The 26748-nt window shown below is 41.7% G+C and overlaps 1 protein-coding gene across 4 annotated transcripts in view; it reads left to right on the plus strand.

The window, feature by feature from the left end:
- Positions 1-1172: 1172 nt before the first annotated feature.
- LOC106610314 (hydroperoxide isomerase ALOXE3) overlaps positions 1173-26748 on the plus strand; it is a 34995-nt gene continuing 9419 nt past the window's right edge. The window contains exons 1-14 of one of the 4 annotated variants that reach the window (XM_045722875.2): positions 1177-1231; positions 1658-1683; positions 1781-1830; positions 1971-2130; positions 10107-10317; positions 10544-10625; positions 12549-12671; positions 13405-13508; positions 13628-13797; positions 13983-14126; positions 14491-14694; positions 14953-15039; positions 17990-18159; positions 19516-19637. In XM_045722875.2, coding sequence (XP_045578831.1) covers positions 1808-1830; positions 1971-2130; positions 10107-10317; positions 10544-10625; positions 12549-12671; positions 13405-13508; positions 13628-13797; positions 13983-14126; positions 14491-14694; positions 14953-15039; positions 17990-18159; positions 19516-19637 — 1600 coding nt within the window. In that variant the 5' untranslated portion in view covers positions 1177-1231; positions 1658-1683; positions 1781-1807. Of the gene's footprint in view, positions 1232-1575; positions 1831-1970; positions 2131-10106; positions 10318-10543; positions 10626-12548; positions 12672-13404; positions 13509-13627; positions 13798-13982; positions 14127-14490; positions 14695-14952; positions 15040-17989; positions 18160-19515; positions 19638-26748 lie in introns of those variants that run through there. The other 3 variants (XM_045722876.2, XM_082978490.1, XM_082978489.1) reach the window with 3 other exon arrangements.

Below are 26748 nucleotides of genomic sequence, written 5' to 3' on the forward strand. Positions count from 1 at the left end.
TTCTACTTGCCATTATCATTCACCTGATAAGACAAGATGCTCCTTTTTTTGTTAACATAGGATGGGGGTCCCTGGATTTCCGGTTTGCCTAGGTGGGGTCCCTGGGCAAATTTGTTTTGAACCGCTGAACTAGATTGTTTATGATGCAATGATAATTCTATTGATTTATGACATTCTGGTGAGCAAGGCTTTATTTAGTGTTCTAGATGAGCACCAGGTAATGACAGAAGAGATGCTGCATGTATCTAATCATAGACAAGTTTACTAACAGCCTACCTAATGTCATAAATTATAAGCAGAAAAAAATATTTCTGCAGTCTCTGGGCAATTTAGGAATATTCTGTTTATTCATGCATACAGGGATACTCGTGAGTATCCAGGACCTCTATACCAGGTGGTGTCAGAGGAAGGCCCAAACAATTGTCAAAGACCCCAACCACCAAAGTCATAGTGTGCTCTCTGCAACTGTACGGCAAGTGGTACCGATGCACCAAGTCTGGAACCTACAGGACCCTGAACATCTTCTACCCCTAATCCATAAGACTGCAAAATAGTTAGTCCAGATAGTTAAATAGTTAACCAAATAGCTATCTGCATTGACCCTTTTTGCACTAACTCTTGACTCATCACATACGCTGCTGCTACTGTTTATTATCTATTCTTATTTATCCCCAGGTATATGTACTGTACATATCTACTTCAATTACCTTGTACCCCTGCACAGTGAGTCGGTACTGGTACTCCGTGTATATATCCAAGTTATCATTACTCATTGTGTATTTATTTCTCATGTTATTATAATTCTCTCTGCATTGTTGGGAAGGGCCTGTAAGTAAGCATCTCACTGTTTGTCTACACCTGTTGTTTACAAAGCATGTGACAAACAAAATGTGATTTGATTTTAAAGGCCTTAAACGTCTTACCCTGATAAGACCTTAACCGGGATATGAGCTATTATCCGGACTACTGTGCGCATGTGAACATGGTCAATTTTAGAATAATACAACATTGAATGTGTGTAAACTGTAACGAACACAATGAGGGCATCTGCTAAAAGACTAAACTATGACGAATCAGAAGTTAATGATTTTTGTTTCCTCATTTCTTCTCTGTTAATGAATGATTGAACAAACAAGACATATATAAACCATATAAAAGAGCCATGATGTCTGAGGTGCTGAGTACAGTGGAACTCTGATTTCTCACTGCTAATTTACTGCATCATATCGGGGTAAGAAAGCTGAAATCTTATATGTTCTATATATTTATAAAGTTCTTTATTATTTGTCATGTACTAGATTGATCCCATGTTCCTTTCTCATTTGACTTTGCTGTTGAATGTTTAATATAACATGCAATAAGTGTTGAATAATTTTCATACTTGCAGTTACTATTTGTGGCTCTGAGTCTAATCCATGTAGCTTCATAGATATATATTTTTTTTACTCTAAGGCTGCGTTTACACAGGCAGCCCAATTCTGATATTTTTATCACTAAATGGTCTTTTGATTAATCAGATCAGCTTTTTTGCTTATAATTGGTTGAATGATCAGAATTTGGCTGCCTGTGTAAATGCAGCCAATGACCCTCAAATTCAAATCTGGACCTCGAAGCCAGTTCCACTGCTTTTTATTTTTCATTCTTCCCCTCTAATCAGGAACTGATTTAGACCTGTGACACCAGGTGGGTGCAATCCATCATCAGATATAACAGAAAACCAATAGCAGTCTGGCCCTTGTAGTGTAAGATTTGAATAACCCTGCTGTAATTGTGGTCCTAGGCAGACGGGTTGCTTTCCACATTAACAATGTTCCAGTGCTGTTGTTGTAGGTAAGGTAACAATCCCTTCGGATCATCCTGTGGTCTCATTCTGACACAATAGCTAACAAAAAGATTGGTCATCAGTATAAATGAAATATTGAATGTATCATATATTTATCATATTTCTGTCTTCTGAACTTGCTTTGTAGAGACAATAGTGTTATTTACAAAGCAGAGGTGTTCACTGGAGAAATGCTGTACGCCGGCACAATGAACAGTATCTATATACAACTCCGTGGCACAATGGATTCAAGCCATCGCATCTGCCTCCCAAAAAGTAGATTCATTGGGGGCCACCCCCGAGGGGCTGTGAGTAACCCATTGCCACAACTTTACTTCCTTTGACCATCTGTCCATTTGGGTGACAAAATCTAAATCCATTCACATCATTTTCATTCTTATGACTAGCATATACTAAGCTAACATGTGGAATTGTTTAAGGACCCCTTAAGGTATCCCCAAAAATATTTGATGAAACATTGAGTTTGGCCTTAATGCTCTTAGCCCATAGAAAACTTCATACATGGATGAACAGATTATCTAAAGGAAGATTGTTCTGAAGTGTCTGTCCTATATCTGAGAGATATAAGAAAGATCAGGAAACTATTTATATATATGGTTTTTACATGTATTTAACCCTCTTATTTTAGGCACTAAACTATCTTCCTATAGACTTCCATTCATTTTTTGTAACTGGTTCCCCGCTACCTTTAAACTAGTCTTGTGAAGCTTGCAGGCTTCCTAGAGCAAAACACGTTTGTGATAGTCTCATCTTTCCATAGAGGGGTCATAATTTTTTGCAGGCCAAACCCTTCGGACGCTCCAGACGTTTTCGTGGAAGACTGATTTTTGGGATGTCTCATGGTCTGACAAACACAGCTCTAGCTCTGCCATCTTTCACCCTAGATGCTGAAGGGCGACATCGGCGGATGCGATGGATTTAGATGCAGCCCATGCAAAAAATGATCTCTAGCTTAAACTGATGGAGTTTGATGGGGATTTTTGTTTATGCTAATTCGATTTCCGCAGGGGCGCAGACATAGACATGAGGGGGGTTTAAACTGGTTGGAACAAGGGGAGAGAGTACATCCCAAAAACTGTCAGCCAAGTTCTCCAAAAAGTTGTATTATGTGCCAGCAGAGATTCTGGGTTCGAGCCCAGGCTCTGCCGCAGCTGGCTGCGACCGGGAGGCTCATGGGGCGACGCACAATTGGCCCAGCGTCGTCCGGGTTAGGAAGGGTTTGGCCGGCAGGGATATCCTTGTCTCATCGCGCACTAGCGTCTCCTGTGGCGGGTCGGGCGCAGTGCACGCTGACCAGGTCACTAGGTGTACGGTGTTTCCTCCGACACATTGGTGCGGCTGGCTTCCGGGTTGGATATGCGCTGTGTCAAGAAGCAGTGCGGCTTGGTTGGGTTGTGTTTCGGAGGACGCATGGCTCTCGACCTTCGCCTCTCCAGAGTCCGTACGGGAGTTGCAGCGATGAGACAAGACAGTAACTACTACCAATTGGATACCACGGAATTGGGGAGAAAAAGGGCAAAAAATATATAATAATGAAAAAATAAAAAAGTTGTATTATACCCAAGTTTTGAGCCCCAATTAAATAAATTATAGCTTTTTTTGAAAGGGGGGGTTCCTGTTTTGCATGTTATTTTGGCATTAATACGTGTCACATATTAGTTAGCAAAAACAATGCAAAATAAAATAAAAAATTATTGAGGTAATAAAGCCTCCATAGAAAAATGTTCTATTTTTTTTGCTTTCTTGAGTAAGCTCAGTGCTTTCTGTAGTGTTGGGGCAGCCAGCAGAAAATACAGAGCATAGGGGTTGGTAATATTCTCTAGTTGCGCCGTGAGTGGCTCAGTGTTCTGTCATTCATGGGGACACTACGCCACTGTCAAAGCTAAGGGAAGAGCTCGAAAATTCAAGCCTATTGGGTGCTGCCATAGAGTTACATTAAAAGTGCCTATCCAAGAAGGCTCAAGATCATTGGCCACAGATAAAATTACGTCAAATCACGTTATCTACAGTAGCTTTAATTGGACTGACCATGTCAACATCATACTTTCAAAATCTTAGCAAGCAGTTATGAATCAAGTCGACAATCTACTGGCATTACACATCAAGTTGGAAATCACAAATTCAACAGTGTGGTTTGGAAGGAATCAGTGGCTAACTGCAAGCATTACAAAGCAGTTGCTAGCCTGCTATTAGGTGGAGTTGGTGTGTGGTCCCAAATCTCGGTTTTTGTTTTTGATTTCCAAGCTTAAAATGGTAAACATTCAACATTGGCGATGCTGTCAACGCATCCTGATTTCTGCCGTGCTCAAAACAACTTTCAACTCAGAACTGGGAAATCTGACTTCATTGAGTTCAAGACAATTGGGAACTCAGGTAAAAAACTAGTTCCGACTGGGAAAATACATTTTTGAATGGTCATCCAAGTCGGGGACTCGGGTCTCTTTCTAGAGCTACGACCTGAAGACTTTGACAACGTTTGATGACAAAATTTGCCCATGAAGGACCGCCACACCACCTTCCTGTTCAAGTGAACACAGCACAAGGTGAGTCCAAACATTTATTGTATGCTGCTGCATACATAATGTAATATGCCAGAGAGAGAGATGTATACTGTAGCTAAGAAAGTAATACTAAGTGTATGTTGTGTAGTAAGCTGTTAGAGGCCCATGTGCCTCACCCTAATAATTTGGTATCTTTAGCCTTCTTAATTTCGCCTACTGTTCTGACTTGGTGGTGCACATTAGCCGCTAATCTGTTTCAGAGAAATGTATTCATCAAATATTGTAAAAGCTTTCATTGTCTGCTTATATGCACCTTTTATTTATCTTACTGTTCTGACTTGGTGTACAGGTAGAACACTGTAAGAATGGCCCATGTTCTGAATTCTGTCGCTGTACATTTCAAAAGTGCTGAACAAAAAGTTATTGACTACGTCCATCCTAGCTCACTCATTAATGTCTTAATCGAAATTATCTGATTGCATCTTATTTGCTTGTCGTCCCCTTATGCCATAGTTTGTACATCTCAATTGTCAGGCAGAAACCACATTAGTTTAAGCAAGCCAGCCAGCCAGCCATATCAGCTATGTTTTTTTAAAGGCAGCAAATGAGCCTGAATGAACTGTTTCGCTGCCAGACAAGGCTCCGTTGATAGCCAGGTGTAGCAGTGGCAAGGTGTTGGGACTCTGCTGCTGGGACATCTTTATGTAGGCCCTAACGATTTGTGGGCACTGTTTGTCACCGTTTTAGTGCAATGAATGTATTGTTTAGTGTTGTGTTGTGCAGTGGCTTTGCTCGCATGCATCCCCCAAATTGTCTTTGGGTTTGCCCCACCGATTACCACAATCCATCTGTGTGTGGAAGTATATATGGAGTAGGGTTGTCCCCCAAAACTGTTGGTAGACCGAAAGTCATCTGTTCCAATCAATTGGTTAGAATTTTAAAATGTGTATTTTTCCATATACAGTGTCATCGGAAAGTATTCAGACCAGTTAGATTTTTCCATATTTTGTTAGATTACAGCCTTATTCTAAAATTGATTAAATATTTTTTTTAAATCACAGCAATCTGCACACAATACCCCATAATGTCAAAGTGAAAACAGGTTTAGAAATATTTACAAATGTATAAAAAAATGTAAAACACATTCCTTATTTACATAACTATTCAGACCCTTTTCTATGATACTCGAAATTGAGCTCAAGTGCATCCTGTCTCCATTGATCATCCTTGAGATGTTTCTACAACTTGATTGGAGTCCACCTTTTGGTAAATTAAATTGATTGGACATGATTTGGAAAGGCACACACCTGTCTATGTAAGGTCCCACAGTTGACTGTGCCTGTCAGTGCTAAAACCAAGCCATGAGGTCGAAGGAATTGTCCGAAGAGCTCCGAGACAGGAATGTGTTGAGGCACAGATCTGGGAAAGGGTACCAAAACATTTCTGCAGCATTGAAGGTTCCCAAGAACACAGTGGCCTCCATCATTCATAAATCACATTATTTTTGTTGTTACATGCGCCGAATACAACAGGTTTCTGCTGATCACTGCTTCTCACCAAGAGCTGTCTGACCACATAGTTTAACTGCTAACCAGCTGGACCCCAGGATTACCACAGCTACATCCGATCCAACCCACAAGATCTCCTCCGAGTCCACTATACCCTCTGTTCCTGAACCACTATTTGTGAGTCCTGAATTTTTGGGATGTGCACTGCACAAGCCAGATGCCACGAACAGGACTCCTTTACGAAACACACAGTTCCGAGCCCCACCTTATCCCATCAGTCCTCCATGATGGAATCACCATGCCTCCAACTTCAGGGGAAACCCGCTCCTCCAGCACCTGCAGTCAACCACGTACCGCCACCAAGAGCACCTGCTCTTCAGCGCCCTATGGACAACCTCGCCGCTACACCAAGAGCACTCGTTCTCCAGCTCATTTACCCGACCGTCGGACAGAAGATGTTTGTTCCCACACTCACAACTCTGGGCCTCCCATCCTATTCTAACCCTCTCTCGCCGGCTTTGTATTCATGTTAGCTGATAATATTGCTGTACAATATGATCTTGTTGACATCTGATGCACATTCAAATATCATAAAAAAATCAACACCGCAAAGCTCTTCCTGTCCTCTGCCATGCCCTGATTTTATTACTGCGGATGATATCTGGAAATGTGCATTACTGAGACATGGTGAAGAAAGACTGTTCTGAACACTCATAACCTTTCTGGATATAACCTTTTTCTGCAAGACAGATCTTCCAGTGGTGGTGGAGTGGCAATCTTTACCAAAGAACACTTTCAGTGCTCGGTTGTCTCACAATTGGTTTTGCTGGTTTTCAGCGTTAAGCTTTTAAATCGCTCTTTGTTGATTGTTGCTGGTTGTTATTGTCCACCATCAGCACCGGCCTGTAACCTACTTGGCCTAAGCTCTCTCCTGGGCCCTTACAGTAAGTATGAAATTGTCCTGATAGGTGACCTAAACTGGGACATGATTAAACCACCGGACCAAGTCTTAAAACAATGGGACTACCTAAATCTCTCTCAGATCATTACCAACCTCCAAACACCCAGAAAAGGCTCCTCTCCTTGATGCTATCCTCACAAATAATCCTGATAGGTATTGTAGTGGAAGTTCTACTCAGGGACACTCGAAGTCAATAATAAATGAATAATCCTTCATTACCAGCGCACTGGAGAGGTTCCAACCAACTCAATACACCAAGTACAATGATCGATTAGGAGCTCTCTCTTCTGGGGCAGTCCCGTTATCCCTTATATTCTGGTTACAGACATGTTACATAGTTCATAGAGTTGGTTCCGGCATGTGTCTGGCACAGTCTCCTATCTTAACTGAAAGAACATATTCTGGGCATTCTGCCAGATGGTCCTAAGGAGGGGGTCATGTCGCCCCCCCCTCATATCTTTACCAAGCACAGGCAGGAACCAAGGATTATTTATGACACTAAGACAAGATGAACATTTTCAAGGCTGTCTCTTCACATTATAAAAATGTCCATCACAGTATCATACTGGTGTTTTCTGTAATAACCTTAGTGATCACTGTTTCACGGCTGCTCAGTTAAATGACTTGTCCGGATTTGTCATAGACGCTTGGAAGGCAGCCACAGTGTGTCCTTTATTTAAAGTGGGAGCTCATGCTGATCCTAACTGTTAGAAAAAGTTTTGGATACACTTGTAGTATTCTCTCTGGTATGCAATCTGGTTTCCGCTCAGGTTATGGATGTGTCACTGATTACTATCTCTGAGGGTTTAGAGCTTGAGGTAGTCACCTCGTACAAGAACTTGGGAGTATGGTTAGACAGTACACTGTCCTTCTCTCAGCACATATCCAAGCTGCAGGCTAAAGTTTAAATCTAGACTCGGTTTCCTCTATCGTAATCGCTTCTTTCACCCCAGCTGCCAAACTAACCCTGATTCAGATGACCATCCTACCCATGCTAGATTACGGAGACATCATTTATAGATTGGTAGGTAAGGGTGTTCAAGCCGCTAGATGTTCTTTACCATTTGGCCATTCAGATTTGCCACCAATGCACCTTATAGGACAAATCACTGCACTCTACACTCCTCTGTAAACTGGTCATCTCTGTATACCTGGCACAAGACACACTGGTTGATGGTTATTTATAAAAGCCTCTTAGGCCTCACTCCCCTCTATCTGAGATACCTACTGCAACCCTCAACCTCCACATACAGCACCTGTTCTGCCAGTCACATTCTGTTAAAGGTCCCCAATGCACACACAGTACATCCCTGGGTCCCTCCTCTTTCTCAGTTGGCTGCAGCTAGCGACTGGAAGGAGCTGCAAAAAACACTCAAACTGAACAGTTTTATCTCCATCTCTACATTCAAAGACTCAATTATGGGCACTCTTACTGACACTTGTGGCTGCTTCACATGATGTATTGTTATCTCTACCTTTTAATCCTTCGTGCTGTTGTCTGTGCCAAACAATATTTGTACCTTGTTTGTGCTGCTACCATGTTGTGCTGCTGCCAATGTGTGTTCCTACCATGTTGTGCTGATGTTGTGTTGCTACTGTACCATGTTGTGTTGTCATGTTGTGTTGTCTTTCTTTATGTAGTGTTGTGGTGTCTCTTTTGTCGTGATGGGTGTTGTTTCTTTTAATCCCTGTCCCCACATGAAGCCTTTAGCCTCTTGGTAGGCAGTCATTTTAAATAAGTTGTTCTTAATTCACTTAGTTAAAGAAAGGTAAAAAATATATATCCTATAGACAACCGCGCACCTACACCAAGAGGACTCGCTCTCCACTGTCCTATGGTCAACCATGCCCCTCCTCAAGAACAACCGCTCTTCATTGTCCTACGAACAAGAACACCTCTACCTACCTCAAGCATCACACTCCCCCTTCACCTAGCTACATCAACTACCCATTCCCTTACAATACAATCTTTAAAACTATGTTGAAGGTGTGGTCTGTACCTAGTGAACAAAGTATTAAACCCCCTGTACTGTTCCAAATGCCAAATTGAAGCTACATTATGGTGATTGAACAAATCTTCCAGACGAGCTTCAATGCCATAGAACACTCCTTCCGTGGCCTCCTAACTGCTCTTAAATGCTAGTAAAACTAAAGGCATGCTCTTCAACCGATCTCTACCCGCCCGCCCGACTAGCATCACTGCTCTGGACAGTTCTGACTTAGAATATGTGGACAACTATAAATAGTTAGGTGTCTGGCTAGACTGTAAACTCTCCTTCCAGACTCATATTAAGCATCTCCAATCCAAAATGAAATCTAGAATCGGCTTCCTATTTCGGAACAAAGCCTCCTTCACTCATGCTGCCAAACATACCCTTGTAAAACTGACTATCCTACCGATCCTTGAGTTCGGCGACGTCATTTACAAAATAGCCTCCAACACTCTACTCAGCAAACTAGATGCAGTCTATCACAGTGCCAATCCGTTTTTGTCACTAAAGCCCTATATACTACCCACCACTGCAACCTGTACGCCCTCATTGGCTGGTCCTCGCTACATATTCGTCGCCAAACCCACTGGCTCCAGGTCATCTATAAGTCTTTGCTAAGTAAAGCTCCGCCTTATCTCAGCTCACTGGTCACCATAGCAACACCCACCCGTAGCACACGCTCCAGCAGGTATATTCCACTGGTCATCCCCAAAGCCAACACCTCATTTGCTGCCTTTCCTCCCAGTTCTTTGCTGGAAAGAATTGCAAAAATTACTGAAGTTGGAGACTTATATCTCCCTCACTAACTTTAAGCATCAGCTGTCAGAGCAGCTTACCGATCGCTGCAGCTGTACACAGCCCATCTATAAATAGCCCATCCAACCAACTACCTACCTCATCCCAATATTTGTTATTGTTTTTCTGCTCTTTTGCACACAAGCATTTCTACTTGCACATCCTCATCTGCACATCTATCACTCCAGTGTTAATTGCTAAATTGTAATTACTTTGCCACTATGGCCTATTTATTGCCTTACCTCCTTACTTCATTTGCACACACTGCATACAGATTTTTCTATTGTGTTGTTTTTGTCGCACTGCTTTGCTTTATCTTGGCCAGGTCGCAGTTGTAAATGAGAACTTGTTCTCAACTGGCCTACCTGGTTAAATAAAGGTGAAATAAAAAAGAAATAAAAAAATTAAAAGATTGAAAAACAACAAAACAAACAGGCTCAACTTAGGCAATGTTGAGAGAAAGTTATTTGCTGGGATCATTCTAACATGTCATCTATCTCTCTGTAGGTGATTGAGCTTGATGTGCCCTGTCCCTCCTCCCTGGGCCATCTGGAGTTTGTGGTGCTGGAATCAGAGCCATACCTCCCATTCTGCTTCCTCAACAATGACTGGTTCTGCTCTAAAGTAGTGGTGACCACACCAGAGGGAGACACGGCCAACTTCCCCTGTTACCACTGGATCTCAGGCTATGAGCGTCTGGTGTTCAGGGAGGCCACTGGTCAGTATGTTGGTATATAGATCATTGTCTAGGTTAAGTTCTGAGTATACCAGCTGTGCCTATTATACATCAGCTAGCTGAATGTAATTTGTAGTTTATTTTGAAATGTGTGTCAAAGGGGCCATTTTTATGGAATAATGGTGGATATACTTTATATGGCTTATGATGCTGATCAATCCCCCCAAAACATGAAAATAATCACACTTTATGGCATTTTGTTGATAAGGTAAACTGATATTCAATGAGACCTGGCCAGAGGCCATAGAAGAGAGAAAGAAGGAGCTGCAGAGTCGGCAAAAGGTGTACCGGTGAGAGGCTGGTTCTGAGATCTTGAAACTCAATTCCTAAGATGCAGAAACAATTCAAAACAACATCAAAATACTTTTGAATCAGCACTTTTAGAGAGCAATGAACTAAAGTGGTACAAACATGAAAGTAACAAAATGTGCACCTACTGTCTTTTAAAACACACTCACTGTTGGGACCAAAATTATTATAGTAAACTAAAACAAAAATGTATCATGAAAAAACTATTTCCTAAACTGAAATAAAATGATTAAGAAATCAGTTTGAAAAACTATACTGAAACTATTATCTCTAAAACAGCCTCTATTAGCCTCTAAAACAAACTAAAACAAAAAACATCAAATTATGTTCAGTTGCAGTTTGTTTTTCTACTAAACTTTGGGCAAAAATATAAATAGGTTTTAAAAGTTCTGAATTGGATGGGTAAATGCTGCCAGGAAAATGGCGACGTTTCAAATAGGCCTAACTAGTTCACCACTATTACTAGGTATTAGTAGATAACACATGTGCAATGACTTAATTTGATGTTCTTTTCCCTCTTTCTGTCAGGTAAAGGTACTTTATTCTTCTTACAGTAGTCAATTAAATAATGTTGACATACTGCTTTACTCATCTCATGTATATACTGTATTCTCTTCTACTGTATTTTAGTCAATGCAACTCCGACATTGCTCGTCCTAACATTTATATATTTCTTAATTCCATTCTTTTACTTTTAGATGTGTGTATTGTTGTGAGTTGTTAGATACTACTGTACTGTTGGAGATAGCAACACAAGCATTTCGCTACACCCGCGATAACATCTGCTAAATATGTCTATGTGACCAATAAAATTTGATTTGACTACTAAGGTTAAAAAAAGCATTGGGTTGCTGTTAACATGGAAAAGTCACATTGAGATTGACTTTAGAATTTAAATCTAACCTTGACTATGACCTGACCCATCACCTTATTTTAAACTGCCCCCCAGTGGCAAGAAGTGAAATCCCCCAAAAACACTCAAACTGTAGTCCAACAACACATACATGTCTTCTAGCCTCCCACGCATAGGCTACTTTCTGTCCCTTACACAAAAACTAAAACCAAAATAATATCAAAATGAAATAGAAATGTTTTTATCAAATGAAAACAGAATCTAAACTAGAAAATCATGTCTGAAAATGAATTGAAACTAAACAGGTTATTATTATTTCTTTGTTTAAATATCCAAAATAAAAACAAAGAACTATAATAGCCTTGTTTGGGACTGAATCCTATGTACGTACAGTTTTATCCAAGCAATATCCAAGCTCTCTTGCAACTCTTTTATGTGGAGTGACCCCTCTCGCTATTGAGACTGGTCGATACACAAACACTCCCTTAAACATCTATGGACTTTTTACAGTGGTTCCATTGAAACAGATGCTCATGTCTTGCTTCACTGTGGGTTATACAACAACATTAGACAGGATGTGTTTCTTCAGCTGTCCAGTCAAAAATATTATTTTAACAGTCTAGATGAAAATGGTAAATTACGACGTCTTCAAGTAACAATTATGTAAATGCAACTTATCCTCCAATGGAGACTTCTTTATAAGTGCCTAATTGTCCATTTATGTACAGATGTTTGTTTATGCATACATGTGTACAGATGTAATGTATTATAGATCACACCTCTACTGTACCATGTTTGACTATGATTGTTTTTAGTGTCTCAACTCAATTTGAGTGGTCCACAATGTATAAAAAAAACGGTAGTGTATAGTTGTAGCATTTGTGGAATGACACATAATTTTTTCTAAACAATAAACTCTAAACTCCAAAGAAACAAATAACTCTTAAACACAGATATATTTATGTGAAGTCACCTAAGCTGCCATTTTGTATGTAATGGTGAACGACAGGCTGTGTATCCCGTCTTGATTTACCATGTCTATTCCCTTCAGTTGGAGTATATATGCCGAGGGTGTACCTGAAATAATGAAAGTTGACAGCGCTTCTGATCTCCCTGCTGAGGTCCGCTTCTCTTTCACCAAGGACTTTGAGTTCAACTTCACAGCAGTCGAAGCGTAAGTTGGAGCACTGGTTTTCAAAATTGTTTGCTTACTGTAAAACAGTCACATTTTGCTCTTTCCAGAATACCCCTGAAGTATACCCCCTTGTGTGCATTTTACCTGTAGGCCTATGCTCTTGTGAGTCTTCGCAAGTACCACCTGAGTATAGGCCAAGTATCCCCAGGGGAACATGGAACCCAGGTTGAGAACCATAAGACGCAGCACCGGGAAATTCATGAGATATTTAATCATCTCTATTGGCATATCCCCAACACACCTTTAAAAATACTTAATTTACAGTGAGATGAGATGTGATTGTCCTACACCAGTTCAGGTAATTGTGATATTATGAAATGTTGAGAATGTGGCCATCAGGGTTGTGGTGGAACGTGGATTATAGGAATGATGCCAGTAATAACACCCTCAGGCAAGGTTTTCCTAAATTAATTTGTTTTTAGCCACTCAAATTATGCCTGAAATCATATCAAATAACAAGCCAATTAACCATGTAGCAGACATTATAAGCAAATAGCTGAACTTTTCACCAATTCAAATGCCGATTGACACATAATATTAAAGATATGTGGCCTGTGAATGAATTGATCACCCTAGGGGGAGGATGTAGATGATGAAGAGTAGTGGACCTAGCACAGAGCCCTGGGGACATCCTGGCATTGTTAGCACCATTCTCTAATCAACTGCACCATCTTTCTCATGTTGAAGTAAAGTTCCTCCTCTATCCCGGAAGATTGGTGTCACTGAAACTAGAAACCCATTCCACCAACAAGAAACAATGGAAGAGCCTAGATGAACTCAGTCACATTTTCAATAAACACAAGACTGACGTCTATGGTAAGTTGGTCTCAGTCTTTAAAAAGGCAGCATTCAAATAGCTCACTGATCATTAGCATCTCATTATTATTTTGCACAAAGTTTCATTTTATACATGATCATTTTTGTTTTTTTTCTAGAATATGTCGAAAAGAACTGGAAGGAGGACGAGTTTTTCGGGTACCAGCTTCTGAACGGCCTCAACCCCATGATGATCCATCGCTGCTCCAAGCTTCCAGAGAACTTCCCCGTCACAGAACACATGGTGAAGGCTTCCCTTTTTGGAAAAAATCTTGAAGCAGAAATTCAGGTTTGTTAAAAGGGAGTAATGTATGTCATTCATCATTCTGTTATTGCTCCAGTGGTTTCTTCCTCAGGAAATTGTGTGTAGTACAGCACAATATGCTATACATTGTGTCAGTACACTTCCTTTGGCATGGTGGTGTTGTTGGCAACATCTGCCTCCCTAACTCATTAATGTCCTAACCTAAACAGAAAGGCAACATCTTCCTGGTTGACTACAAGCGTCTACATGGAGTGACAGCAAACGTGATCCACGGGAAACAGCACTTCTTGGCTGCCCCACTCTGCTTGCTCTATGTGACCCCAGAAGAGAAGCTCATTCCCATCGCAATCCAGGTACATCTCACATAAGAATGAGATCTTTACTTTCGAAACCCAAATTAAATAATCTTAACAGAATGTTTGCCACTGGGAGTTCTCTTGAACCAAAAGGAGTCCCATAAATGGACATAAATATTGCCCAGAAATTAACTCATTGTACCAGAAAGCAAAAAGCATGAGCAAAAGCATATACTGTTAGGCTAAAATTAAGGATTTGGGGGTTTCATGATTGATGTCATGTCCTATGTCTGCATGAACCATACAGGCAAAACTCGTTTTAAGCAAACAACTATTAAACTTCCGTATGTCTTTAAATTGTAACAATATACACATTCTCAATTAATGAAGCAAGCCATGATTGTTCTGCTTCCTTTCACAGCTGAAGCAGGATCCTGGAGAAGACAACCCCATCTTCCTTCCTACTGACTCTGAGTATGACTGGCTCCTGGCCAAGATCTTTGTGAGGAACGCCGACTTCGCCGAACACGAGCTGAACTTTCACCTGCTGAGGACTCACTTGCTGGCTGAGGTGTTTGCCGTGTCGACACTGCGCAACCTACCAATGGTGCATCCTCTCTACAAGGTACATACTTACTGCTGTGCATGCAGACACTGAGTTTGTTTTCAACTGTTATAACACTACAGTTGTGCGAGTTCTCATTTTCCTATTAACTCAATACTTTTAACATGATTAAGAGAACCTGAAGTATTTGGAAATAAATGTATTCATTGTATGTATTTTTTGTAATTGAAAGAAGCAGTAGGTTGTTTGTAGTACAGTACAATACATAGCATTTTTAAGTGTGAATTTCATGTACGATCGTTCCATCTTTCTCCATAGCTCCTGATCTCTCACTTCCGCTATACTCTGCAGATCAACACTCTGGCTAGACAGACCCTCGTATCAGAGAATGGGGTGATCACAGAGGTACCGCCTATTCCATTCTTATGTTCTATAATTCAAATCAAAATCAAATCAAATGTATTTGTCACATACACATGGTTAGCAGGTGTTAATGCAAGTGTAGCGAAATGCTTGTGCTTCTAGTTCCAACCATGCAGTAATATCTAACAAGTAATATAACCTAACAATTTCACAACAACTACCTTATACACACACAAGTGTAAAGGAATGAATACGAATATGTACATAAACATATATAAATGAGTACTGGCCGAGCGGCATAGGCAAGATGCAGTAGATGGTATAGAGTACAGTATATACATATGAGATGAATAATGTAGGGTATGAAAACATTATATGAAGTGGCATTGTTTAAAGTGGCTAGTGATACATTACATCAAGATGGCAAGATGCAGTAGATGGTATAGAGTACAGTATATACATATGAGATAAGTAATGTGGGGTATGAAAACATTATATAAAGTGGCATTGTTTAAAGTGGCTAGTGATCCATTTAATTACATCAAGATGGCAAGATGCAGTAGATGGTATAGCATACAGTATATACATATGAGATGAGTAATGTAGGGTAAGTAAACATTATATAATATAAAGTGGCTAGTGATAAATTGATTACATACATTTTTCCATTATTAAAGTGGCTGGAGTTGAGTCAGTATGTTGGCAGCAGCCACTCAATGTTAGTGATGGCTGTTTAACAGTCTGATGGCCTTGAGATAGAAGCTGTTTTTCAGTCTCTCGGTCCCTGCTTTGATGCACCTCTACTGACCTCGCCTTCTGGATGATAGCGGGGTGAACAGGCAGTGGCTCGGGTGGTTGCTGTCCTTGATGATCTTTTTGGCCTTCCTGTGACATCGGGTGGTGTAGGTGTCCTGGAGGGCAGGTAGTTTGCACCTGGTGATGCGTTGTGCAGACCTCACTACCCTCTGGAGAGCCTTACGGTTATGGGCGGAGCAGCTGCCGTACCAGGTGGTGATACAGCCCGACAGGATGCTCTCGATTGTGCATCTGTAAAAGTTTGAGTGTTTTTGGTGAGGTTATTTTCCTGACACCACAATCCGGGGGCCCTCACCTCCTCCCTGTAGGCCGTCTCGTCGTTGTTGGTAATCAAGCCTACCACTGTAGTGTCGTCTGCAAACTTGATGATTTAGTTGGAGGCGTGCATGGCCATGCAGTCGTGGATGAACAGGGAGTACAGGAGAGGGCTGAGAACGTTAATACTTGTGGAATATCACAATGCTAGTGGAAACTGATTCAAAAGCATAAGAGAGCTCTGTGTTAAAAAAAGAAGCACCATGCTTTCCGCATGCTTATGAATGCACCGCTGATACAATCCATTCCCACTAGCATTGTTACATTCTCCAGAAATGATTATTCTGGACGTTCTTAAATTACCAGCTAACTTATTTAAAAACTGTTCGGATTAAACACCATGAAGTACATCTAAAATAAGGCCTTCTAAACACTATACGATTATACAATCGTAACTTTTGTTACGTTCCCCAGTAAAAATGTCACTCAAACAGAAGGGGGAACTAACAGTCACTGACCAACAACCAAAACAAAACAGGTGGGGTTTTAGGAGGGGTATTGAAAGACACTCATGGGGGTGTCCACTGGGAGTTGACTAGCAACAACAACTGGAACCTACCTGGAGCTCCGACAAAATTTGCCCAAGAAGAGGCAAACAAAAGAAAAACCCACATCAAACTTACAGACAGGAAGCAAACCAAAAAGGTGGAGCAAAACGAAATCAGACAAAGGAATGTTTTTCTAGAACTCAAATAGGGAGCGCCACACCTAAAGGTGTTGACCCTCCACATATATCAAGACATCTGGAGCACTGGGCCACCCACTCTTAAATAGCACCTGGGCCAGCACCGGTGAAACACCATCCCACTAACAAGATGGCAACCAGCACAGGTGTAACACATACTGTCTAATGAGGTGACACCAATCAGTGCGCCCTACATGCTAACGAGCTATACTGTATGTGCTAAAGTCCAACCTCAAAACATAAATGGAAAAATCAAAGCCTGTAACACATTTGACACTGAGCTGGTTATCGTTTTGAGATGTACACCAAGCGACACATTCCGCGGTAGAGTAAATTGATCATCAGGCTGAACTGTCAGGCATTGTTGTGATACATCTCCGCGAACCTCTCAGCCGTAAAACTTGAATTAATAAACGGGAGGGTTGTTTAGCAACAAAACCGATGCAAGTGCAATTTGAGGGCAAAACAACTGTCAACGCCGAAGGATTATTGACAACTTTAACTATAATTTGTCTCCAAATGTTTATTGAAAACATAAATACATTTGCACAATAAGCACTTGTCTCTCAAATATATCGTTACAGTTGTTGGTTAGCTAGATAGAGAATTGTAGCCATATTAGCATAGCCATATTAGCATAGACGTGATAAGTTAAAACACCTCAAAACAAGACATGGTATCAAGGACAAAATAAAACTAGCTGAAACAAGCCACCTGCGATTCCCCACATGGTAGCTTCTTGTCATTGTTGCTAGCTATCTGACCGTTCAGACTCATAACACACAGCCATCTGCCCCATCGATGCGTGAGCATAATTTTTGTGATATCAGGCAACCCTGGTGTCTGTCATTAACAAGTTCTGTCATCGATAACCCTGTTTGATATTTAAAACACTGATTGCCATTAGAACCCAACTGCATGTCCTATTATATGACACAAGGGGAGAAGTGATAGGTTTTTCTCACTGGTTACATAAACCATGTTTCCATCCAACCATTTTATGTGGCTGAATTACCCAACAGGCTTGATGGAAACAGCACATTTTTCAATAAATAAATAAAAATACTGTCGAAAAAAAATTAATACTTTAGACAAGGGTGGATATTTTTTTTCTCTGTGAAATAGATTATGCCATGATTAAAAAAAGGTGATCTATCCCTTTAACCCATCTTGAAGAATGCAAGCGTAGGAGGTCCAGGGATGATGGAGTTCCTGAAGAAAGCGGTGGCCTCATTGACCTACAGCTCCCTCTGTATGCCGGAGGACATCATTGCACGCGGTCTGGAGTCAATCCCCAACTTCTTCTACAGGGAAGATGGACTCAAGCTGTGGGACATCGTTCACAGGTAGTTTGTGTACAGGTCTCTTGAGTTTTGTGGTGAAAAAAATCCAAAATCTGTCAATTTGACAGCACAATTAGATGTGTGCATTATAAGGAGGCTAGTTCATGCAGCTACATTTTTGCTCAGTTTACTAAACTCTAGTTAACTCCTTCCTCCAAAGTAAATCATGCTGCCAGATTATAATGAGGCTTATGGTCTTTTTTGCTAAGATTTGTGCTCTTTTGCACTATGACAATGTAGCCCATAATATCAGTGCTGGGTCATTCCATGAAATGAGTGCCTTTTGTGTACCTTTGATATTTTTTAAGCCTGTTATATTAAAGCTATATTAAATAGACCTCATGGAAAATTCCATACATTTTTTTATATGAATAAAGTGTTGCTAAAGTGAAAAAATGCAGCATTTTAACATGTCCCTCTGTGCATCCTCTGTGACTTCTAGGAAGATTTTAACCCACTTAACCTCAACATTTCTACAACATTTCACCATCATTTTAAAGCTTTAGTTATTTTGTTGCTTTGACAAAGTAATTTCTGAAGATTATTATATATTTCACATGATTAGTGATTAATTAAGTTAAAAAAAACTGTTCCTAATTTTAAAGGTCAATCCTGTTAAGTGAACTGAACTCTTTTTAAACTGGTGAAACAATTTTTTGTTAACAATTTTTTCCGTAAAGAAACATTGAACATCTAGTTAAGTCGTAACAATTTGACTAGATGTCAAAAGCATAAAATTTCAACCCAGTTACCCATAGACAGACAGGCCAGAAATGTTTTCACAATTCTTATTATTTTTAAATGAAGCTTACATTCCTGGGTCGCTCGTCTTTTCAGTTCGCTGCAGCTAGCGACTGCAACGAGCTGCAACAAACACTCGAACAGGACAGTTTTATCTCCATCTCATCATTCAAAGTCTCAATCATGGACACTTACTGACAGTTGTGGCTGCTTTGCGTGATGTATTGTTGTCTCTACCTTCTTGCCCTTTGTGCTGTCGTCTGTGCCTGGTTAAATAAAAATGCAATTGTCCCTCCCTGTTGCACAGAACAAGCTTCCATTCCCTGTCACCATGAGATTTATAGCTGATTTAAGATAAAATCGTCAAAACACTTACGGTCAACCCTGTTACTTTGTTCGACACTTAATAGGCACTTACTATAATATATTTTATTTAATTAAACCTCTGATATATTTTTTTAATGAAGTTTAACATGTGCTCTTTATGACAATGTTAAAATTAGGTGAAATTAAAATCACCAAGTTACACTACTCATAAGGCACCTAACTGGTGGAACAGCCCTGTGTTTTGTCATAGTGTTTTGCTAATACCTGATGTTGTCCTGTGGTTTTGTATAGGTTTGTTCAGAAAATGATTGGTCACTACTACACCTGTGACTCAGACGTCCAGAAGGACTGTGAACTGCAGAACTGGATCAAGGATATCTTCTTCCATGGTTTCCTGGCAGAAACCAGCACAGGTTGAACTTTTCTCATTTAAAAGACACACTAGCTCTTTCTCAACTCTTAATCATAAGACTACACCAGTGCAATACAAATGTACAGATCTGATTTGTTGATGAATGTTTCTAATAATACGTAATATCCAGAAACTTAATATCCAGAAAATTCCAAGTGATTCCATACAGTATCTACTGTAGGTTTGAAACCAATTGGCATCAGATTTTCATGTGAATATTCTAAAATCTTTTTCACATTTTCACACCAGTGGTGTTTCCACCAAATGGACTTGTTGCAGATAGAAATCAGTGCATGATGACAAAATGTACTTTTTCACAAAAGTTTTTTTTAAATCTCAAGTTCAATGTGTTTCCATCATATTCATAACTCTATCGATAGTTTTGTGACAAACTGTTGCGTTAAATAGCAAATGTGCCTACTCTGGTTTTGGCACATGTGCTCTAGCCAACAGCTGTCAGATACAGTGAGGATGGGGGTAGTCTACATTATGAGATTATTATGGATTTTTATTTGTCAAACGGCAGTCAAGCATCTATCATCATGTCACCAGAATAAACCCCTCGATATTTCTTGGAAAGTAGCATCAAGCTCATCACCGTGCACTTTCACCACCCTGGGAAATTCATCATAACTTATTTCATCTGTAGCATGTTGCTGAAATGTGTATGCTAAAAATGAGTGGCTGTGTCAGTTCCTGGAACCATAACCACGGAAAGCGAGGCCCGGCCCGTTGCAGCTCTATAAACTTCCCACAATAACCAAGTTGTAGTGAACCACACACCATATCATTGCGTGGCTCCAAGTTTTCTTGGATATGATGGTTATTATATCAATATTTGCACAAAAGGTATTTCCACTGCCATTTCTTGCATAATTAATTTCACCGACACACAAATATCCCACAATGTCGAACGAACAAATGATCTGTCGTCATTTATTGTAATTGTACCGATACTTCCTGTTTCCATCACAGCTGTCATTACTTTTTTTTATACGGTATGACCTACATAAAGGCTGTGGATGGAAACATAGTTACAGAAACTAATGTAATTTCATGGTTCTTTCAATGGTGGATGGATGACTCTCTTTGTGGATACAAACTGGATGGAGACTGATTACTCTTTGGTTTTTTTAATCTTTAACTGAACACTGTTACAAGCATTCATGAACTGCCATTCTTCCTGTTCTCTTCTAACAATTAACAAACATTTGACCAATCAGAATAGCGCAAAGTAGTTGCAAGGTAGATAATCAATTACCATTCCAATTTACATTTACATTTACATTTTAGCCATTTAGCAGACGCTCTTATCCAGAGCGACTTACAAATTGGTGCATTCACCTATAATATCCAGTGGAACAACCACTTTACAATAGTGCATCTAAATCTTTTAAGGGGGGGGGTTAGAAGGATTACCTTATCCTAACCCAGGTATTCCTTGAAGAGGTGGGGTTTCAGGTGTCTCCGGAAGGTGGTGATTGACTCCGCTGTCCTGGCGTCGTGAGGGAGCTTGTTCCACCATTGGGGTGCCAGAGCAGCGAACAGTTTTGACTGGGCTGAGCGGGAACTGTGCTTCCTCAGAGGTAGGGAGGCGAGCAGGCCAGAGGTGGATGAACGGAGTGCCCTTGTTTGGGTGTAGGGCCTGATCAGAGCCTGAAGGTACGGAGGTGCCGTTCCCCTAACAGCTCCGTAGGCAAGCACCATGGTCTTGTAGCGGATGCGAGCTTCGACTGGAAGCCAGTGGAGAGAGCGGAGGAGCGGGGTGGCGTGAGAGAACTTGGGAAGGTTGAACACCAGACGGGCTGCGGCGTTCTGGATGAGTTGTAGGGGTTTAATGGCACAGGCAGGGAGCCCAGCCAACAGCGAGTTGCAGTAATCCAGACGGGAGATGACAAGTGCCTGGATTAGGACCTGCGCCGCTTCCTGTGTGAGGCAGGGTCGTACTCTGCGAATGTTGTAGAGCATGAACCTACAGGATCGGGTCACCGCCTTGATGTTGGTGGAGAACGACAGGGTGTTGTCCAGGGTCACGCCAAGGCTCTTAGCACTCTGGGAGGAGGACACAAGGGAGTTGTCAACCGTGATGGCGAGATCATGGAACGGGCAGTCCTTCCCCGGGAGGAAGAGCAGCTCCGTCTTGCCGAGGTTCAGCTTGAGGTGGTGATCCGTCATCCACACTGATATGTCTGCCAGACATGCAGAGATGCGATTCGCCACCTGGTTGTCAGAAGGGGGAAAGGAGAAGATTAATTGTGTGTCATCTGCATAGCAATGATATGAGAGACCATGTGAGGATATGACAGAGCCAAGTGACTTGGTGTATAGCGAGAATAGGAGTGGGCCAAGAACAGAGCCCTGGGGGACACCAGTGGTGAGAGCACGTGGTGCGGAGACAGATTCTCGCCACGCCACCTGGTAGGAGCGACCTGTCAGGTAGGACGCAATCCAAGCGTGCGCGGTGCCAGAGATGCCCAGCTCGGAGAGGGTGGAGAGGAGGATCTGATGGTTCACGGTATCAAAGGCAGCAGATAGGTCTAGAAGGATGAGAGCAGAGGAGAGAGAGTTAGCTTTAGCAGTGCGGAGAGCCTCCGTGACACAGAGAAGAGCAGTCTCAGTTGAATGCCCAGTCTTGAAACCTGACTGATTAGGATCAAGAAGGTCATTCTGAGAGAGATAGCAAGAGAGCTGGCCAAGCACGGCGCGTTCAAGAGTTTTGGAGAGAAAGGAAAGAATTCAATTCACCACACTGTAGAACTAACAACAGTGGCTTAGAAAATAACTCTCATACAATAATCTTACATTTCTCCCCCCCCTCCCCCTAGAGAAACGTCCCCGTTTCTACATTCGATAAGGAAACAATAATACTGCTGGAGGTCCAAAGATCTGTAGACTTCTCACTTCAGTACATAGACTCCCCTGTAACTTAAGAGACTAACTTGGCGGCAACCTGGGTTCTCAGACGAACTTTGCTCCAGTACTGCTGGTTGGGGTGTAGACATCTGGTCTACTGAGGGGTCAGGTGGGTCAATGTCTAATGGGCTGGGCAAGAGGGGTCCAGACAAGGGGCCTGGTGAGGCACAGGGGGATCCAGGGACGTCTCAGGTAAGTACTGTTCCCATGTCTCACAGGGCCTTGAGGATCTGAAGGGTAAGGCACCTGACAAGGCGGTCAGGGTCAGAGGTTGAGGAGGTGCAGGAAAGTGTTCCACAGGCTCATTTGTTCCAGGTCGGGGTACAGGTGAGGTGTACGGTCTTAAACAATTTTTGTGGATCACTTGGGTCTTGTTAGATTGGTCCAGCAGGTACCTGATCCTGTAGATTACACCAGGGTCCTCTTCTGTAGATCCAAGGCACTCCTCAAAGGGACCTTTCCAGTTATGTGAAAGCTTCTGACGTGCTATTGTAGGGCCTTTAAGCCACAAGGTCTCCTGTGTTGTAGAGAATGTGCATGACATTCGTCGTAGTTGCGTTTTTGTTGAAAGTGAGCATGTTCTCTGTTCTGTGTGGGAGATCCAAAGGGCAGACTGGACCATGTCGGTGAGTTGAGCTGTATAATTTGCTTGCGATCCCGGTGTAGAGACGGACCGCTGCAGTCCAGAGGGGAACAGTAGCTTGGCTGACATCTTCGCTTCTCAACCATAAGAGGCCGAAATCCATTGTAGAGGGAGTGCTGGTGTTGTAGGCCAGGGCAAGTTGGTTGAGGCACTCGTCACCAGGCTGTTGGGGCAGTGTCCTGGTCAGGAGATTGATGAGTGTCCGATTTTAAATTGTTCCACCATCCCATCACATTGTGGATGATAGGGGCTGGTTCTGGTCTTCTTAACTCCCAGCAACTGGCAAAGGTCTCGGACGATGTCTGCCTCAAACTGATGTTCTTGGTCAGTGTTCAAGGTCTCTGGTATGCCATGTTCGCTGACAAAGTTCTTGAAGAGACAGAGCTGGTCTTTCAAGGTGCAGAGGTTGACGTACTTTGAAAAGTAATCCTGTACCACAACCACATAAAGTGCCTTCAGAAAGTATTCATACCCCTTGGCTTATTCCACATTTTGTTGTGTTACAGCCTGAAATCAAAATGGATGAAATATTATTATTTTCTCACCCATCTAAACACAATACCCATAATGACAATGTGAAAATGTTTGACTTTTTTAAAAAAATTTTATTTAAAATTAAATGCAGAAATATCTAATTTACATACATATTCACACCCCTGAGTCAATACATGTTAGAATTACCTTTGGCAACAATTACAGATGTGAGCCTTTCTGGGTATGTCTGTAAGGGCTTTGCACACCTGGATTGTACAATATTTGCCCATTATTCTTTTCCAAATTCTTCAAGCTTGTTGGGTGGCAGGTAGCCTAGTGGTTAGAGTGTTGGTCCAGTAACCAAAAGGTTGCCAGATTGAATCTCTGAGCTGACAAGGTAAAAATCGGTTGTTCTGCCCCTCAACAAGACAGTTAACCCACTGTTCCTAGGCTGTCATTGTAAATAATAATTTGTTCTTAACTGACTTGCCTAGTTAAATAAAAGCTCAAATTGTTTGTTGATCATTGCTAGACAACAATTTCCAGGTCTTGCCATAGCAAATGAAAACACTTGGCCACTTAGGAACATTCACAGTCTTCTTGGTTAGCAACTTCAGTGTAGATTTGGCCTTGTGTTTTAGGTTATTGTCCTGCTGAAAGGTAAATTAATCTACCAGTGTCTGTCAGAAAGCAGACTGAACCAGGTTTTCTAGGATTTTGCATGTGCTTATGTTCATTCTGTAAAAATGTTATCCTGAAAAACTCCCACTTCCTTAACAATTACAAGCATACCCATATAATGATGTAGCCACCACTATGCTTGAAAATATGAAGAGTGGTACTCAGTTTGTGTTGTATTGGATTTGACCTAAACATAACACTTTGTATTCAGGACAAAAAGTTATTGCCAGTTTTTTTTTTTTTTTACAGTATTACTTTAGTGCCTTATTGCAAGCAGGATACATGTCTTAGAATATTTGTATTCTGTAAAAGCTTCTTGTACATGGCTAGCATAAGCAACAGCAGTCTCACGCCTTTCCTCTTTTGGGGCAAGCACAGCGCTCACCACAGAGCAGGAGGCGTCTGTGTAAAGGTAGAACGGCTGTGTGAAGTCTGGGAAGACAACTATGGGAGGCTCTGACAAGGAGTGTTTCAGGTAGGCGAATGCGTCTTGGCATGCTTAAGTCCACTAGAATGGAACATTTTCAGTCAGCATATTTAGCAGTACAGCATGGTGTGCAAAGCTCTTGATAAACTTATGGTAATATCCACAGAGTCCCAGGAAGGCTCTCACTTCTGTGGATGTGTGAGTAGGCCAGTCCTTCACATTTTGCACATTACTTGGTTCTGGCTGAATTCCATCTTTGGACACGATGTGCTCTAGGAATAGTAACTGGTTTTGGGTGAGACGACACTTGGCAGGGTTCAGCTTCAGGCTGCTGGCTTGGAACCTGGAGAGGATTACTTCCAGGTGCTGCAGGTGTTCCTCGAAGGAGCGGATGTAGATGAGGACATCATCCAAGTACATGTTTTCCATCGGATGCCTCACAGTACATACTCCATTATTCTCTTGAATGTCACTGGAGTATTGGTCAGTCTCATTGGCATACAGCTCACCTCCTGTTGTGAATGCTGTCTTTTCTCGATCCTCCTGCTCCACGTGCCAGTACCCATGTTGAGAACCAGTCTAGCTTTTCTAACCAGTTTAGATTTCTGTAATCCAAACAGAAACGCCAGAATCTGTCCTTGTTGGGGACAGAACTACTGGTGCAGCCCAAAGAATGTAGCTTCCTCCGATTACAACTGTCTTCAAGAGTTTGTCAACTTGGTCCTATATTTCCTGCCTTTGGTCTGGTGTCACACGGTAGGCACGCTGTTTGACAGGCATTGCTTTGCCTGTGCGGACACAATGTTTTATTAGGCCTGTTCGACCTTGGTCTTCTGAACTCTTGCTGAAGATGTCTGTGTACTTCTTGAGAAGCGATTTCAGTGACTGAACTTGAGCAGACGACAAGTTAGTCTCAATCAAATGTATTTATAAAGCCCTTTTTACATCAGCACGTCACTATACAGAAACTCAGCCTAAAACCCCAAACAGCAAGCAATGCAGATGTAGAGGCATTGTGGCTAGGAAAAACTCCCTAGAAATGCAGTAACCTAGGAAGAAACCAAGAGAGGAACCAGGCCCTGAGGGGTGGCCAGTCCTCTTCTGGCTGTTCTGGGTAATTATAAAAGAATACATGGCCATTTAAGGCCAGATTGTTCTTCACGATGTTCAAATGTTCATAGATGACCAGCAAGGTCAAATAATAATCACAGTGATTGTAGAGGGTGCAACCACTCAATACCTCAGGAGTAAATGTAAGTTGGCTTTTCATAGCCGATCATTCAGAGGTCAAGACAACAGATGAGTAGAGAGAGAGAGAGAGAGTCGAAAATATCAGGTCTGGTGAACAGGTCATGGTTCCATAGCCGCAGGCAGAACAGTTTTCAACCAGCGATTGAGTTGTGAGACTGCTGTAGAGCTCATCACTCCCCCTAACTGGGAGGGTGCCAGAGACAATTACTCGATGCCGACACATCTTTCTAGCGAATTTACACGCTGAAGCTATGTTGCGCTTGGTGACATCTGATTGTTTCATCCTAACATCGTCGGTACCAATGTGGATAACAATATCCCCATACTCTCTATGCTCACCAGTTTTAGACTTAGCCAGCACCCTCTTCAGGTTAGCCTTTACGTCTGTAGCCCTACTCCCTGGTAAACAGTCTATGATCGCTGGATGATGATTTTTAAGTCTAATATTGCGGGTAATGGCGTCGCAAATGACTAGGGTTTTCAATTTGTCAGAGCTAATGGTGGGAGTCTTCGGCAGCTCAGAACCCGTAACGCGTGGAGGGGAGACTTGAGAAGGCTCAGCCTCTGACTCGCTGCTTAATGGGGAGAACCGGTTAAAAGTTTCTGGCGGCTGAATGAGCGACACCGGTTGAGCATGCCGACAGCATTTGTTTCCAGGAGCCTTGAGAAAATTGTCCGGCTGTGGAGACTGTGCAGAGGGATTTATACTATTATCTATACTTA

The sequence above is a fragment of the Salmo salar genome, chromosome 08 (genome assembly GCF_965601325.2).
Source record: "Salmo salar chromosome 08, fSalSal1, whole genome shotgun sequence".
NCBI lineage: Eukaryota > Metazoa > Chordata > Actinopteri > Salmoniformes > Salmonidae > Salmo > Salmo salar.